This window comes from Myripristis murdjan, chromosome 6, assembly GCF_902150065.1.
Source record: "Myripristis murdjan chromosome 6, fMyrMur1.1, whole genome shotgun sequence".
Lineage (NCBI taxonomy): Eukaryota > Metazoa > Chordata > Actinopteri > Holocentriformes > Holocentridae > Myripristis > Myripristis murdjan.
Window position 1 is genome coordinate 11261783 of NC_043985.1, and position 16695 is coordinate 11278477.

Sequence of the window (16695 nt, forward strand, 5' to 3'; positions counted from 1 at the left end):
CATGGGTTTCCCATTCTTCACTGTTAATCTACAGTATAGACAGTTATGTTAATGACAAAATTTTATCTGATGGGGATCCCTGACTGACTATATCTTATCATATATGGGTCCATGGCATGATTTGTATCAGTTTGGGGTTCTTGGACGCCAAAGAGGTTGAGAGCCACTGTCATAGACATTTTTCATTTCAGATCTGAGTTTTTAGACACAAAAAATTACTTTTCACATTATTTCAGACCATCACATGGTGGCACACCAAGTCCTCTGGTCATATTTGGATATTTTGAATTCCAAGACTGTCTCACAATGTTTTGCATTTTTCTCCTATTCGCTTGTAAATTGTCAACAGCACTTGTAAATAACCATATTTTTCAGATGTGTAGGAGCACCCTTTAATATTTTCAGCCAGGTGTACAAATAAAGCAGTGTAGGTCCAAGATTGGTTGTGATGTAATTTAAAGAGTAACTAAACCCCAAACTCAAATCTGTGTAAGCCTGACCTCTAATGGTGAAAAGTAGGGTGCCTGGTCTATAGCGGTAGGTGATGTTCTCAACCATAGGGTATCCTACAGAAGGTGGTGATGTCACCTGCCACCAAAGGCACACAACGTTTGACCAGCAGAGATTTGGGTTTGGGGTTTAGTTACTCTTTAAGTGCTGAGGTTTGACAGCATGTCTGCAGTAAACCAAAGAAGTATGGCTTCCCCTTACATCTGAGCACCGCAGAACAAAGCTTCTGTGTAAATCATGAGACAGCAAATCACCATCAGTGTAACTACAGACTAACATGTATAGGGGCAAACTGTTGGGAGTGTTGCTATGGGAACAGGGACATCTGTTAAGGAAACTGTTGACCATAATACAGCGACACACATGGTGATTGTGGACAGGAAGTCTCAACCGGCAGAGAGGAAATGGGCATCAGTGATTGAAACAGGAAGGGATCATAAAATCATTCAGTAAATGTCCAAAACAAATAGTACTGTAAGTAATGGTTTGTACTCGGTGTGAATGGCAAGGTCCTGATCAAAAATGAGAGCAGACACATTCCATTTTAAGTGACTCATTCAAATCTTATTTACTTGATTGGATTATGGCAGCAATATGCACAGCCAAGCTGTTCGTTCAGCAACTGTTTTCTTGGGAGCTGGAAAAATGACTAGTAAGGAAAATTCCCAAAACACCATACAGTAAGGCACTGTTCACCAAGGCCACGTGGCTCGTCAGACACCGACAGTAAAGATATTTTTCAACACATTCCAACAAATTACAATTAATCTCGAGTCACTGCTCTAACACAATGACTGGAGATTAGATGCTGACCGAGCATAATTCCAAACACTGATGGTTTTACAGCAGATTAGCAACGTTCTGTGTTTCTAACTGATAGTGCAAACTGGCTTCAAAACCAGGTTATCTGAAGCAAACTGCTCAACCCACCGTTAAAACATCACTCAAGCTGAAGATGCTGCCTTTTGCTGCAGATTAAGAAAACTGACTGCTTTATTAATAACACTGCATTATGCCATATTTTCTGACACACCAAAATAGACATTTCTTTTTTCACTTTAGCTGTGGATATAATTCACACTTGGTGGGTTGTTTTGAATTATCTGACACAGCTATAAAGAAATCTGGGGCATTGAAAGCTACTGTACTTTGATTTGACACTAGGCTGAATATTTTTGGTGAAGCAGCAAGAAGCAGCCACCATTGTTTCCTTTCTACTTAAACCACACACCAAAGCAGATTTTACAGTGAAAAGGCAGACTTCTAATCTCTTTGTTTTGGTCCATGAAAAACTTGCTCCCTCACATATTTTCTGATATCATACAAATGTTAACATCTCACATTTCTCGTTACTATGCAAATGGATCCTAAGCTTTTTAAGAATTTATTCCAGCAGACTGGATGCTGATATGGTATCATGTAAAATGTTTATTGAAAACACACTTTAAAAAAAAAATAGAACAAAACAAAAAACAAAACAAGAAAGTACATCACTTTTTCCTCAACAATGCATGAATAACTTCACTGAACAATTTTGCCTGAATATGTTGAAATACAAATGACACTGGCAAATTTCTTTACATCAGACACAAAATACTTAAGAGGTCTAAATAGAGAGAAAGCATTTGAATCAACAGTGAGCAGAAGCCACGAGTGATGAGGTCTTTCAAGGTAGCAACAAACTACAACTATATTAACAAAGTGTTAACAGACTTTTAAAAATGAATAAAGCAATAAATTAATCTGAGACACTACACCACCTTACCAGAATAGTAATTGTTGCTTTAAAATCAAATGGGATGAGACAGTGACCAGAAGGGTCACCAACATGGACAGAGGTGTCAGCTTCGGGGACGGCGATTTCTTGAGATCAGAGTGAATCTCAGCTCATCAAATCAGTGGAACTTGGTCAAATTATCTAGCAAAGACAGAGGAAAAAAACAGTAAGGTCAGGCTTTCAGCTGAAAAAATTAAATAAATAATTCAATAATCAAAATGAATGGCCTACACTGCAAAAATCATTCCATTTTACTAGATTGAGTCTCATCTTCAGTCTCAAAATCTTGTTTTTCTTAAAGCAAGTCAATAAATCTGCCAGTGGAATAAAATAATCCCACTTATTCCTTCCCACAAAATCATGAAACAAAGGAAACTGTACTGGAAACAAGTATAAATATGTTGAAAGAATGTTGATTAAAGGCAGATCAAGCCCATTAGCAGCAAGAAAATGACACGATTTATACAAAGAATTCTGGAAACAAGCTTCTTTGCATTGTAAACAAGTGGGAGTATGTCCTCATCAAAATCATCAACAAATCTCTACCTATTTTATTAACAAATTCAGCTGCAACATGCTCAAGCAGTTATTTCTGTTTCCAAGTAGGAAAGCTGTTACCTGTCTAAACGGTTGACCACATCTCTCACGGTGTTGATGAGGCTCTCATGCTCGTGGGGGTTACTGACAATGATACTGTGGAGCTTCTTCATATAGGAGTCAATGGATTCAAGAGTGGGCGTCTCTCCACTGCCTACAGGACAACAAGAGGGATGTAAGCACCTGACATTTCTCACACCTACTGATGTTTTGTTTGGCTGCAAAATGTTCAAGACCACAGTATGATGCAATAAACCATGTCAGTAGGCTGAAAATACTTTGAATTCATGATATACCATGAATTCATTAACCATTCATTCCAGGTTGCTGATTGCAGCCGCTGATAAGATATTCCCGTTTTCCTCCAGATTTGACAAGTTATTTAAAATGAGGATGAAAAGGATGTATTTTTCACCTTCTACACCACTAACAGCCATGCTGGTTCTGAAAAGTAAAATCTACAAATTAAATAAATAAAACTGAGCAGGTGCAGCTCTTGGTGTATGAAGCCCTCAATTTCCCTCCCAAATTACTTTGAAAGAGGCTAATTAATTGATAGAGATGACACAATTATAGCGAGAGCCAGACATTATGTGCTCTGTGAACTCACAGAGGTATCCCTGTTTACAAGTTGAAGAACCTCTGAAGTTAGCTGTCCATTAATTTATTAACATTACATCCCAGACAGGAACTGCCCCATGGTTTCCCTGTGGCAAGGTCTCCTTCATTCTTCATTTATGTTTCATAGTCACACTTATGTGAACCAATGGTATATAGTGTATGCATGCCAAATTTAGATGAATGAGTTGGTGAAATGAATAATAACTCCCAGTGTGATTCACTAGATTCACGGAATCAGTCTCTCATATGTGGACTAGGTGAGAGAGATTCTGGCTTCTGTGTGCATGTATCAACACACCTGCTGCTTGGTAACACCAGGTAAGTAACAGTGTGACCCTTCAGCTTGGTTCAGTGTTTGTGTGCGTGTGTGTGTGTGTGTGTGTACCAGGCTGTGATGGACAGTTAATTATACTGGTATAAGACCTAAGATCAATACCAGGTTGAAATACGTATAGATCAGGATCAGCAGGTTTCCCAAAATTTACAGCCTGATACCCAGAGTCATAAAGACAACCTGTCATAAATCAAACCCAAGTAGTTTGTTTTTTGTTTTCAGTGACACATTTGTGTTCAGTGAATCTTTCAAAATCTGAATCAAAACTGTTTTTTGTGAAAAGCTCTCCGGAACAAATGGCCTGAGTCTTCATAGCTGTAATGCATGAGCTGGCTACTTCTTATCCGAAAATGCCTAAAGTATTGCTATCTTAATGAGCAATCAAGGCTAGTTTCTGAAGTCTTAAATCTTATTCCTTTTAAAAACAAGTGGGGAATGACTGCTAGTTGCTATATTATCACCCAATAAAGTTTTCTGAGCAGGTAACACTGCATGAAGAACAAGTGCATTTATTTCACCCAGTTGGCTGTTTTCTCTCAACTAGATTTTTAAACATGTGAACAGTGTACTATTACTTCCCTTGCCTGTCCAGTATCTTCAAGCTCGCTTGAAGTCTTGGTCTATAGGTTTTGCCAAATGCTTTACACCAATACTTTTAAACTGGTTGGATATGGTTAAATTTGGCATGGGTTAAGGTTAGAAGAAAGATCTGGGCATCCAGAAAAAAAGGTGACTGGTTGCTCTGTATGATTGAACGAAGATCAAAAATGTGTCAGGTGGTGCTAGAAAAAAGGACTGCAGAATATTTCCAAAAAGAGGGTGATCCAGACACTCCAAATATCAGGAAATGAAACAATGTGAAAGTAAATATTTAAAAGCATTTATTGTTATTGTTATCATTTATTGTTATCTAGATCATTAAAAGGCCAACATGTTTTGATCAGATCTGGGAATGTTGTAAGTAATTTCTCTGCTTCACAGTCACTTTGTGTTGTGGTTGTTCTTTGTGCTTGCAGCTGAATGCATCTATGGCCATCTGCTACACGCTGGTCTCACCTGGCAGAGGTATGGAGGAGAAGCTGGAGGTGAGGGCCTGGCGCAGGGTCTCCAGGTGCTGGTGCAGGAGCCCATTGCGTCCCCTCTCCTGCATCACGTCGCCTTCCAGACGTTCTACTGCCCCGCGCATGCTCTCCACATGCTTCTGCAGCGCCGCATTGCGCTCCTCGTACTCCATGTTGGTCTTGCGCAGCTGCCGCATTTCAGCCTCACGTGCTATTGGGGAATACACGCACACAAACACAAACAAAAACAACAGTTGATCAGATAAGTCCATAGACATGATGTGAAAAGAGATAGCAGTTAGTGCCATCATTAATTTTTAACTTGTTTCAGAGAGGTGCACTCCAATCCCGTGTTTGAGGCATCACCGAGTTTAGTGGACGGGGGGACTATTTTGGGAGGCTGGAGCACTATAAAACAAAGTTCACTCAAGGTGCCAGAGGAATATGTTTAGAAACACTTCAAAAGTCACTACATATGAAGTTCTAGTTTCTGAATAAGGTAGTTGGAGGTTCAAACTCGTTACCTTTACTGTGGTTGAGAAACTCCTCAGTGAAGATGGGGATGTCAAACACAGATCTGTCCTTTCCTTCCGTGTCCTTCTAATGACAGTCAGAGAGAGAGGAGGGAGATAAGGGAAGTGTGAAAACATTTGAGCCTCAGGCTGCCTAGGAGAGGTAATGATTTATCTAGTTGGACTGTGGGTGGGACTGAGGGGAAATGATTTTAGGAGGACTGCAGCAGAGTTATAGAAAATATAAGAAATGACGTAAAATGATTAAAAAGCAACTGGATCAAAACTCCTGGTAGAATATCAAAGGCCCTGGGACAGTGTTTCACAACAACAGCTGATGATATAGGTGTCGATACAGTTGATACTGTCTGCAATTTTTATGATGGAGCACACTGAAATATTCCCTGCTGTGCAAGATTGTATGATCCTGGCCTACTTCTACACACACAGTGATGCAACCATTTGCTGAATAGTGCACCCACTGGAATCTCAAGGGGAAACACTGGTGCTCCTACAGGAATACTAATTCCAATAAAGTCACCTTGACTGTAACCCTACTCTGTTAAGAGTATGCAGAAAGAATTACAACAGAAACCCCTTAATTATCGTGCTCAACTTAATAAAAATGAATTACACCCTTAGCAAGAGCCAAGAGCTTGGATCACCAACACAAACATAGTGCCAAAGCGGATTAATCCAACTTTAGTGCTGCAACAATGAGCCCTTAACTGTAGAGTGAGAGGAAGGCAAAGACAACAGATCTGGGTTCTTGGCTGATAAAAATGCAAAAACAAACTATTACCAAGGTTACACACACTCAGTTTTGCCAAATTATGAATATCTGCTATTTTTTGCACTGGTTCGACAGCATAGTTTTTGATGTGAAAGACAAATATTTAAACTCAAAACCAACCATTACCTGTCTTGGTGACTGAATATTTTCACAAATAATCTGAGGACATCTTTATTATTTCCAATAACACAATTACAAAAATGTGTCATATATCCGTTGCCATATTCCTGCAAGAACCATATAAATCTATTTGGACTACTTTGGGTCAGAGATGTAATCTGTTCTGAAAAGTAAGCAATTTTTACCTTTAACTTAACTTTTTGTGTGTTTACAACGTGGAAGGCCATGACACAATTCTAAATGAACATAAATTACACCCACTGATGCCACAAAAACACTGTTTATATACCAACAGCAATTCTGACAGGGCCGTTAATTAATTGTTTAAGTATTTTTTTTGCTCAGTTTGTGTTTTAAATTTATAGGCCACTCATGCCCATGTCTCACCCAATGAGTAAAACAACTTCATGGTACACTGACAGTTGGACTCACCATACTTTAACAACAGCTGCACTCATACTGTACGTTTTGCTGCCTCGCTGCACATAGCTACGGAATGTTGGGGGGTATAAATAACCCATCAGCGTGTGCCAGGTTTATTATAGTGAACTAAAACTAAGACAATGGAGTTTTCACATTCATTTTTGCAAAAACACATTACCTTTTACCACACATTATTATTATTTTGATTAGCGTTACTCCATACTGTGACATTTGCTTGTTAACGTTACAACATATTTAACAAACACAACTTACCATTCTAAAACATCCTGTAATAAACGTATTTGAGGTGGTTTGGTGTCTCCTGCCGTTTGTGATTCGGGATCTGAGTTGGGCTCAAACATGTACAGTCGTACAACAGCACGCTCAGCGGTAGCCATGACAACCTTATAGATCTATATAAGATGATAATTCCTGTTTACCGGTTAGCACTGTTTAGCAGCGTAGGTTTCAGTAACTTGCCTGGGATTGGCCCGACTATATGTCACTCAATCAGCCAATCAGTGGAGAGATGCTGATTCTCTATTCTGATTGGCTAAAGGAACCGTGCTGCCAGAGCTCCGGGAGAAAGGCAAGAGAGAGAAGCTGTAAAACTATATTTAGCGGTCCACAGGTACTGAAAACCACAAATACATCTTGCAGGGATATCAACAGTTAAGATAAAACCCTGGAAAAGTGTACAGCATGGGGCCTTTAAGAGTACTCTAAGTAGTAAGACAAGATGCTTTGTGAATATGGGCCCAGATGTTTTCCCAAAGGTTTTAACCACTGTAAGCCACATTTTTTAAATTTATTTTTAGTTTAAAAAAAAAAAATAGTGAGGAGAGATTGTTCCTACAAGCTGCTGACATGGGTGAGTACTGACAGCTTCAGGTAGACACTCCCAGCTGGGACATCAAATTACAGACACCCCCATCTTGGTAATTAAAACTCAAATGTCATTGGGAAATTTATCCCATTCCAATGAGGCTTACAATAGCTTAGTTGTCTACCACATGTCTGTCACTGTTTCCTTACACTTCATGTAAGATCATTCTGCTACGAGAGTAGCTGATATGCCTCTGCATGCCTGTCACCAAAACAAACTCAGGTACACCTATTGAATTTGGTGATTTAAGTGAAGATGAAAAGATGACTTGTGCTTTTCCTTCGACAAGTACTCTTTTGCAAATACATTTATATTTTGATAGTTAGTCTGACAGCTACATTTTTGATAGTTAGCACAGAAGTTCAACTTTTAATTGGCTATTTCATGATGTGAAGAAAGTAAGTCTGAATCTGACAGTGTAGGGTACAGTTAACTCACCTCATGGAGGGCCTCGTTGGCTACCTGGTGCCCACCTTCTGCAGCAGAAGTAAAGAATACAGACAGATTACAGGAGATGATTCATGTTTTCCCCTTCCACAGCATGCCATCACTACATCTTGAATTGATAGAGGAATTTCAAACAAAAAAACCCTTTCTATATTCTGTTAAAGGAAATAGTGTGGACCAACTGAAAGGAGGCACAGAACCTAGTTCAGTGAAGCTGTTTGATAAATCTTATCGATGGCCTGTTGGACTAGTGCAGCTTTATGTTTTTGCCAAAGCAGGGATGCAGCTCATTGATGTTTCTGAACTAATTTCAACTGAGATGTATCCACAGCAACAGAATAAGAACAGAAAACTTGCATAATGTGTGTTGTGTGAGCCAAGAATCACAAGTGTAAATATTTTTAGGATCTGAATCCCAAGTTCAAATTGAATCCCTAACCTTAGCAGTGCTGTGCAGTACCCACCGAGCTATACAGCACCTTCATTTATCCAAAATGATACTCTTTTCATTCATTCTTTTTCCACCAACATCCTGTTACACACTCATCCAGCTACAACAACTGAAATTAAACAGCTGCCCAGTACAACCACAAACCTCTAATTTTGGCCAGCCCAAGCAGCTTGTTTTGGGGTTTGGTGTATTTCTCATGGTCACCTTGGGGGTAATTGTTGAAGGACAGGAGAACTCATTCATTTGCCCAAACTACATCTTCCCAGCTAGCCCAGGGATTTCAACCAGTGACCTTCCCAACACAAGTCCACTTATATACGATTTATTTTTACAGGGACAATGCAATCATATGACAACCAAGTGACTGTCACTGTAATAAGTCTTCTGGTTAAAATTGCCAAGTTGTGATGGCTGGTCCTTTTAACAAGGATAGTTCACATACTGCGCACATGGTGACCTCACCCAGGACACCTAACCTTCTGTCCCTGTCAGTACAAGGGACTGAACCAGCCATCGCTCAGCATGGTGGTCAGCCAACCTCCAGGATAACCCCCAGGTACCCCCAAACACAATAGCTGATTCATCACAAACACATAGCACACTTCACTAATTTAGATTTCAAAGAGATTTTTACAGCAGGACCTCAAAATGATGGCTGGTTACCTGACAAAGTGGCTTGTAGAGTAGAATAAATTATCACTGACCATCATGTCGGTGCAAGTTGCTCCGGGTGTATTTTTTTAATTAATTAATCATTTTTTGTATGTGTGATGTGCAGTGTCTAAGATATAATTGCTTGATGCTTAAGATCACAGGTGTCAAACTCGTGCCATGGAGGGCCAAGAGGCTGCAGGTTTTCATTCCAACCAACAACTCCACCAGGTGATTTCACTGATTAGTCCCGCCTCTCTGTTTGGAGGTAGGGTGATCAGTGAAATCACCTGGTGGAGTTTTTGGTTGGAATGAAAACCTGCAGCCTCTTGGCCCTCCATGGCACGAGTTTGACACCCCTGCTTAAGATCAACGATTCATCAAATTTGAGCCAGCTGTGTCCATATCAAATGTGAAGTTTAGGGTCCTGTTGGCCTGGTGGTGGTGCTGTGGTGAGCCAATCAAGTTTATATTTAAACTGCTGGACCCGGGTGCCAATATCCATTATTCTAGCAGAGGATGAGAAACCTCATAGATGGACAGGTAGAGAGACAGACAGGGACAATGGTTGTGGCCAGAATCATCACACCAACAGCCAATTTTAGCAGCATTCAGCTTCCCACCACATTTGCCAACCTGCTGCTTCTTGTGCTCCCGATCACATCTCACCTCCCCTGTGCCTCTTGCCTTTCTGCTTCTCCTGGACCTTCCTGGTGAAATGTTTGTATGCCTCTGTTTTCTGGTACTTCTCCAGCTCCCGCATGTAGCGCTCCTTATCTCGCTCTGCCTCGTCCAAGTAGCGCTGGAGAGACAAGACACAAAGGTGAGCTGCACTAGGAGAGTAGTTTTGTCAGTAGCCAAAAATCTATAGTTTACTCTACTAATAACATGCATTGATTAAACACTTAACAAGTGAAAAAGAAAACATCCTGCAATGTAATGTAATTAATTTAGGAAACAGAAGAAAAGCTAACAAAGCTGTCAAAACACTTGTCCCAGGATCCTGGCAGCCCTGTCCTGGCTTCACCTCTGTAAGATGACCATGTAGTAAGGAAAAAGGCAACGTCATCCCTCCTCTAACACACTTTTCAACCTAATAAAATGCAGCGCCTGTCTAGACTCCTCAAATCATCGGTGTGTGAAAAGTCAGAAAACTGCTGTTACAAGTTTGATGTAAATATTCCATGACATATGCATGAGGTATTTTGCTAACTGACAGTGAGGCTGACATTATGTTTAATTAATTTGTGAAAGAAGATCAAAGGTATTTTGGATATTACTAAAATGCTGTTTGTCAAAAATGTACTATAAAATACAGCAAAAGCAACCAAAAAACAAAATAAGTGCAACAAGCTTTAATCTGAACAAATATTTGCCAACAACTGCCCAGAATATAGTGTTATAAGAGACACATTGTTTCTTATGGGTTCTTTTATGTATTGTAAAGATAAAATGTCATGTAAAAAGTGATCAAAGAAACTCAGCAGACAATTATCATGCATCTATTTATCCCAGGACTAGCATATTTTGAAACGGGTGTCGCTCCTAATGTTCCCTGGTTAAAGCAACAACAGCAGGATCAATTAATAATTTCAATTTCATTTCAGATTCCAGAAACATTTCTTCAAAACCATGATCCCCTGACTGTGTATCATTATTTGTTTTCATTATGTAATTGCAATGTCATCCTTAAATGAGTGGCACTGAACTCACTCATTCTGCCATGCTTGTGTCAGTACCATATGATCGGTATAAAGGTATGTCAGCCAAACATAATGAGAAAGAAATCAGTGTTTTGGGGTCTGTAGGGTCCCATGAATGCTTAAGGCTTTCTCTGGCACAGGGCTTGTGCCCATTAAAAATTAGCTAGATGTAGGCTATCTGTTAGTTTTAGATAATGTATAATATTTGTTTGGGGATAGCCTGTGTCTGACTGCTGGCATGTTGCAATGAATCAATTTGCTCCCTAGGGGCAGGAGAGACAATTACAGACGACCAAAATTACAAAAAAATAAAAATGTACCATTATGATAACTGAAAACCATTAGAGTTTCTGGTGCAAGCCATTATGTCTCTGGCCTGTTTATTTCCTCCCACTGCATTTCTGGCAACAGGGCCTCTTGAGGTTTGAGTGTAATTTTGGAAAACTGATTGACTTTGCCATTTCTGTACTAATGAATATTTACAATACATTTTAAGCTTTTTGCAGACACTCTAACACAGTGTCTTTAAGACAAATCTTATAGAGAAACCTAGAGTAACTTACAAGTACAAAAGCTTAATTACAAAACTGGAATTCAGCTGGAAAACAATACAAGATGTGCACTGTTCATTTTCATTATGCTTTATATTGTATGGTGGAGTCAGTTCCAGTTTAGCTGCCGATGCAGTTCAATGCCGTACGATTCCTAGCCATTAGCATTGGCTAGGAATCGTAGCATCGTCAATCGCTGATGCTATGATTTATCAACCGGACTATGCTACTGTACAAACGATGACGCAAGCCTATTACTTATTGCTAAAGGTTAATGGTCAAGTCTATTTTAAAAGCCTGGAGAAGGTTAAGTTAAAATCAACACAGAATTTACACTTACAGGGTCACCTTCCGACTTCCCTAAACATTAGCAGTCATGAATAGCCTGCATATGACTGGCTGACATTCTCCAACCTAATAATGATGTTTTACAGATTCAGATTGAAAACCTTGGGGGGGAAAAACAGGTGTTTTTCAGTGTTATCTGGCTCAATCATCCTCGCTGTAACTTCCGCTCTGACCTGCTTCTCCTCAGCGGGCAGCTTGCTCCACTCGTTGCCCAGCATCCTAGTGATCTCTGGGAAGGGGACATCCGGGCGCTCAGCACGTAGTTGCTCTCGCCTGTCGTTCATGAAGCGAACGTAGCCCGTCAGGGGGGCCTTGGGTGCATTGCTGTCCTTCACTGGCTTCTTCCTCTTCCTCCCCTTGGTCCAGCTGCCACGTCGGGACTTCTATAGAAATCAAGCGATGTTTTCAGGATTCAAGAAACCACAGGCTAGTTCTAGGCAGAAATGGGGCTGAAAACCACGAGAAATCACTTAACCTTAGCTAGTCTGTTGTTCTTGTTTATCAGTAAAATTCCATTTTATAAGGGAAAAGAATCTACCCAAAAAATTGACTGCTAATCTTGCTAATCTGTAGATAGTTGAGGAAAGCCAACAATAGCGAAGCAGTTTTTTAGTGACTGCAACTTGTAACTGGCTTTTCCCAACTTTTCCCATCACAATATTTGAAGTGTCTAGTGCTGAAAAACAGACAAAAGTTTAATGACAAGGTATTCCCATGATATTAATCACAATACCACACAATCCGCTGACATTACATTCTTAGAGCCCAACTTAGAAAAAGTGAGAAATGTAACTTTTGGCGTCTGTATTTTTGTGAAGTTCACCTCTCACCTCTTCTCCATTTCTCTGGCTGCTGTTGTCTGTGTTGGCTCCAGGAGAGCCTGTCTGCTCATCCATGACTGCTGAGCCTACAGGACACAGCTGGAGGAAACCAAGAGCAGCAGTTAGAATATGAACCATCTTCAACGAGTACAGCCAGAGCTAAACTCCCACACTGCACATTAAAGGCTCAGTTATAGACCTCCATATAACTTGAAAGGGACAGTGACTGGGTAGAGGTCTGTGTTATATGGGACAGCCTGATGCACAAAATGGGGTCACACGGTGCTCCCAGATGAAGGTGGATTGAGCATTTGGAGTTAAGAGTTAGACTGAGAAATGGCAGCATTGTCACTTGGGATGCTGCTCAGCCAGGAAATAGAGAGCAGACTTCTCCTTCTCAGCTCTCACACAGCAGCACTGCCTTTTCTGCCTCTCATTCAAGCTCCTCCCAGCCTTGGCTCAAAACCTCCTTTAGCCAGTCACCATTTCCTCTAATAGAAAATGTCTTGCTGCAATCACAAAAAAAAAGGGGAAAAAAGCGCTCTCGCTCCTCATAGACTAATCTGAAAAGTGTACAAAGCCTGATTTCAACTGGAGTAAGTGGCACTGTGGCATTGTGATGACTGCCTCGTAACTGCAGATAAGAGGGCACCCTCAGGCAAAGAGCTTAGTGGAAACAAAATACTCTGTTCTCCAGACATTGAAAGTACAGCTGAAGTGGGGGTCTCGCTGATCTGTACAGAACAAGTAAGTGCAAATTTCACTGAGTCTAAAAGTTAAAGCAAAACTGGGTGTTGGGCTGTATAGTTATCTGGTCATATAGGAGTTCATATAGTGGTGAATATCCTCACTGGTTGTTCCTTGCTCTCCTGAGCTGCTAATCCACAATGCTGTATAGGTCTCCATTTAAGTTCAAGTTCAGGTTTATTTGCAGCCCAATATCACTGTTTACAGTCTCAACGAGCTTCAGGATGACACCCCTTACTTAATACGGGCAAGAAAAAACTCCCCCCAAAAAACAGCTGAACAGGGAAAAATGGAAGAAATGTTGAGAAGGACCACAGAGAGAGGAGACCCCTTTCTGGTCAGACTGGTGACTATGCGATTATGCCAGTATAAAAAGCAAAAAAATCCCAGTGCCCATTTTTTGAGGAAATTAAACAGCTATTTTCTTTTTTTCATGTTTGAACTGGAGAGTAGATCTGGGAGGTAGCTTCTGCAGTCAACTTCCAGATAGTAACTTTGCACCAGGAAGAAACAACCTGACAGGACTTTCACAAATAACTGTAAAACTGTACACAAAAAATGGGAACCAGGACTTGTTTTTTATTTTACATTGGCATAATACACTTTGTCCACATCAGCTGATGTGATAAAAGTGTTATTTTGAGAGCTGTTATGCTGTGCTATGGAACTAAATGGAGAGATAAAAACGTAGTATTCTGGAGCAGCTATGGAACAACTAAGGAGGATATTTCACCACCATGTGGATTCATAACACCCAGATAACCATAATACCCCACATTGTACCAAAGTTTAATTTTACAAAAAGAGAACTGTAAGCTGGTGTAAAATTCTTGCTCATCTATGTGATGGCATTAGTATGTGCTCACTCTTGAAACCAGCCTAATAGAATTTTAATAAAATATTAAATTGAGAGCATGCCTGCTATAATTAAATGACATTCAACAAGGCAAGCATGACAAAGCCTAATGGCATACTGACTCAGAGGGCTTATGGGCAAACAGCCTGAGGTGAGCTCTGAGAATAGGACCAATATCATTGTGTATTTAACCTATAACCTCTTCCAAATGACTACATGGGAAGTGAGCTTCAGTATCCTGTATGTGGTTTCCCCCTATCCGCCACTAAATACTGTGGGAAATGTCAGAGAGGAATTAGCCATTCCACCAAAAACAGCCATTTCTGACAGAAAACTTGAAGGCAAAAGTTCTTCTGTAACAGACTGCTGGGTTAGGCAGGGGTTTCCCTTTCAAATATTTTCGTGATGCCTGAGATCAGCTTCTCACAGATGAAAATGCTGATAATAACCCCCATCCATGTCTTCAGGACTACTCCCATCAAAAAGGAAGGAACTCCTATTTGTTTCCTACGCCTTATGACTACGCCTAATCAAAAAGCAAGAGTTTTAAAATATGCAGGAACAAGGGCAGGATACCAAGTTCTAGAGGAGATGTCAGGGGTTAAAATGGGCGAAAATATATCCAGAACCAGTAGGGGGAAACAGGAGCAGAGTACAGAGTCCAGGAGCATTAATTTCTCCCCTTCGCACAACAATTTGAGGCCCTGGCAAAAGACTGTGCCGCAGTGCCCTCTGCTGGATAAAAACCTATGTTACATCCTTCAGTGATGCACCACACACGTTTTTTTTTTTTTAACCGCACATACAGTATAGCTTGAGAGCGAATATAAAGTTAATAGATTTCTCCCCGACTCATACTTCGAGACTCGTATAGTAACTAATAACAGAGCTCTGTGTGTTTAAGTGGAAGACTGTAGCTCGGCCAATGTAGCTTGACTGGCATGACCGACACACAGACTCCCAGCACAAATGTTCTGGATTTCACAAATGCCTACTTGAAGCCTAATGCCAAAGTAAGCTAATAAATACTTCTACAGTTTACAAACCAAAGGTACACTGCATCCGACATCAGTTTTCAGCTGTTGTCAGTAACGTATCAACACCCGGTCGGTGAAAATTTCGAGGTGCTAGCTATTATCGATATTTTGAGTCAGTGATGTGGTCCTTGCATTCAGAACTGTGGCCATACTGACCAGTGAATTGGGTGGGAAACACGTTCTTTACTAATGTCCAGTTGTTCAAAGTACGAACTGTTAACGCTGATCAGATCTTTACTCAAATGCACCTCAATCTACCAGCTTACTGGTAGAGTTCACTAGCGTAACGAGCTCACGGCAGTGTTGATAGCGCGCTAGCTGGACTACATGTGTTAAGAGTAAACAGCTGAAACGAGTGAAATGCGGTTGATACTAAAATCAACCTTAGCTTTACCTTGGCCTAGGTGACTGATAATGACAACAGTTAAAATCGCAAAACCACAGACAAAAGACTGATGAATCAAGAAAAACATGTTAATCAACGACTGATCGGCCAATAGCTTATTAGCTGCTAGCTAAAGTTAGCATTCAGCTGCTCGCTGCAATGGGTTGCTAGCAAGTCATTTTGCTGTGAATGCTTCCTTTTGAATAATTTGGGAACGGCTTGACAGGGACCGCAGAAACATCGTTATCTGAAATGTCTATTAGCTAACGTTATATAGCAATGACTTTAAAAGGAAGCAAACCTTTAAAAGAAATAGACAATGTAAACGTTAGCTGTACCTGTATAAATGATCCTCCTAATCAAAACAATACAGCTGCCACGCCATAGAATCGCATTGGATAGAAAAGACTATATCCTTCGCCCTATTTTAATGTATGTTTGAATATTTCGTTATGTTTCTGCTTTAGTGTTTATTGCCATAGAGAAACGAGTGAAAGGAAACACAGAAGAAGAGAAGAGAGATAAACTGTGACAATCAGCCAAACACCCCAAACCAAATTTATTTTTAGTAACTGTCTGATGGAGGCCCTGATTTGTTTCATAATAAAGTAGAAGCATCGAGCATGTACAGAAATAGGGCGACAAGAGAGAGCTGATGTTCAACACAGCTGGCATATGAATTTACAGTGACATTCTGCTAATTTAACAGCATTTGAAATTCAAGCGGTAAAGATAGGCTACTAATGAGGCTACAAACTTACTTTACGTCCTTTACAGTGAGTTCAGAGCGGAGAGATTGTATAAATACATTGCATTAACACACTCTTAGCTGCTTTAACAATTGTGTATGGGCTATTTCTGGTGACATATTTGATCTATAACATCAATGAGAGTTTGATGTCATTCCTCTAGGCGAGTCATAAGTGCCATTCTATGCAAGCTAGCTCTGTGTGGTGAATTCGTGCCAAAAAGCAGTCTTCTTCGTGGAAACATCAGACACGTCAACATCATCAGCTTTTGGGGTATGGCTTCCCCCTGCCGTTCATTACGTGTATTACACATTT

General features: G+C 40.3%; 1 protein-coding gene across 8 annotated transcripts; it reads right to left on the reverse strand.

Moving 5' to 3' along the window:
* Positions 1-1920: 1920 nt before the first annotated feature.
* On the reverse strand, positions 1921-16053 carry hmg20a (high mobility group 20A). Of its 8 annotated transcripts, none has more exons than XM_030054124.1 (9): positions 15970-16053; positions 12616-12705; positions 11959-12168; positions 9871-9985; positions 8073-8110; positions 5425-5497; positions 4896-5111; positions 2906-3038; positions 1921-2428 (listed from the first exon to the last, which is right to left on the reverse strand). In XM_030054124.1, exons 2-9 carry the CDS (start codon positions 12679-12681, stop codon positions 2425-2427), a joined length of 855 nt encoding a protein of 284 aa, XP_029909984.1. In that variant the 5' UTR covers positions 12682-12705; positions 15970-16053; the 3' UTR covers positions 1921-2424. The 8 variants fall into 8 exon arrangements, with proteins under 8 accessions (XP_029909984.1, XP_029909983.1, XP_029909982.1 ...); XM_030054123.1 differs by having other exon boundaries at positions 5425-5500; XM_030054122.1 differs by having other exon boundaries at positions 8073-8107; positions 9853-9985.
* Positions 16054-16695: the final 642 nt, after the last annotated feature.

Bases quoted from the DNA above. Each gene is read 5' to 3' on its own strand.
- hmg20a (XM_030054117.1), bottom strand. From the start codon at position 12,681: ATGGATGAGCAGACAGGCTCTCCTGGAGCCAACACAGACAACAGCAGC. The intron at 9,986-11,958 runs GTCAGAGCGGAA...TTGTCTCTCCAG, and splicing joins TGCCCGCTGAGGAGAAGCAG to CGCTACTTGGACGAGGCAGA. The intron at 8,111-9,852 runs GTGAGATGTGAT...CTTCTGCTGCAG, and splicing joins AGGCAAGAGGCACAGGGGAG to AAGGTGGGCACCAGGTAGCC.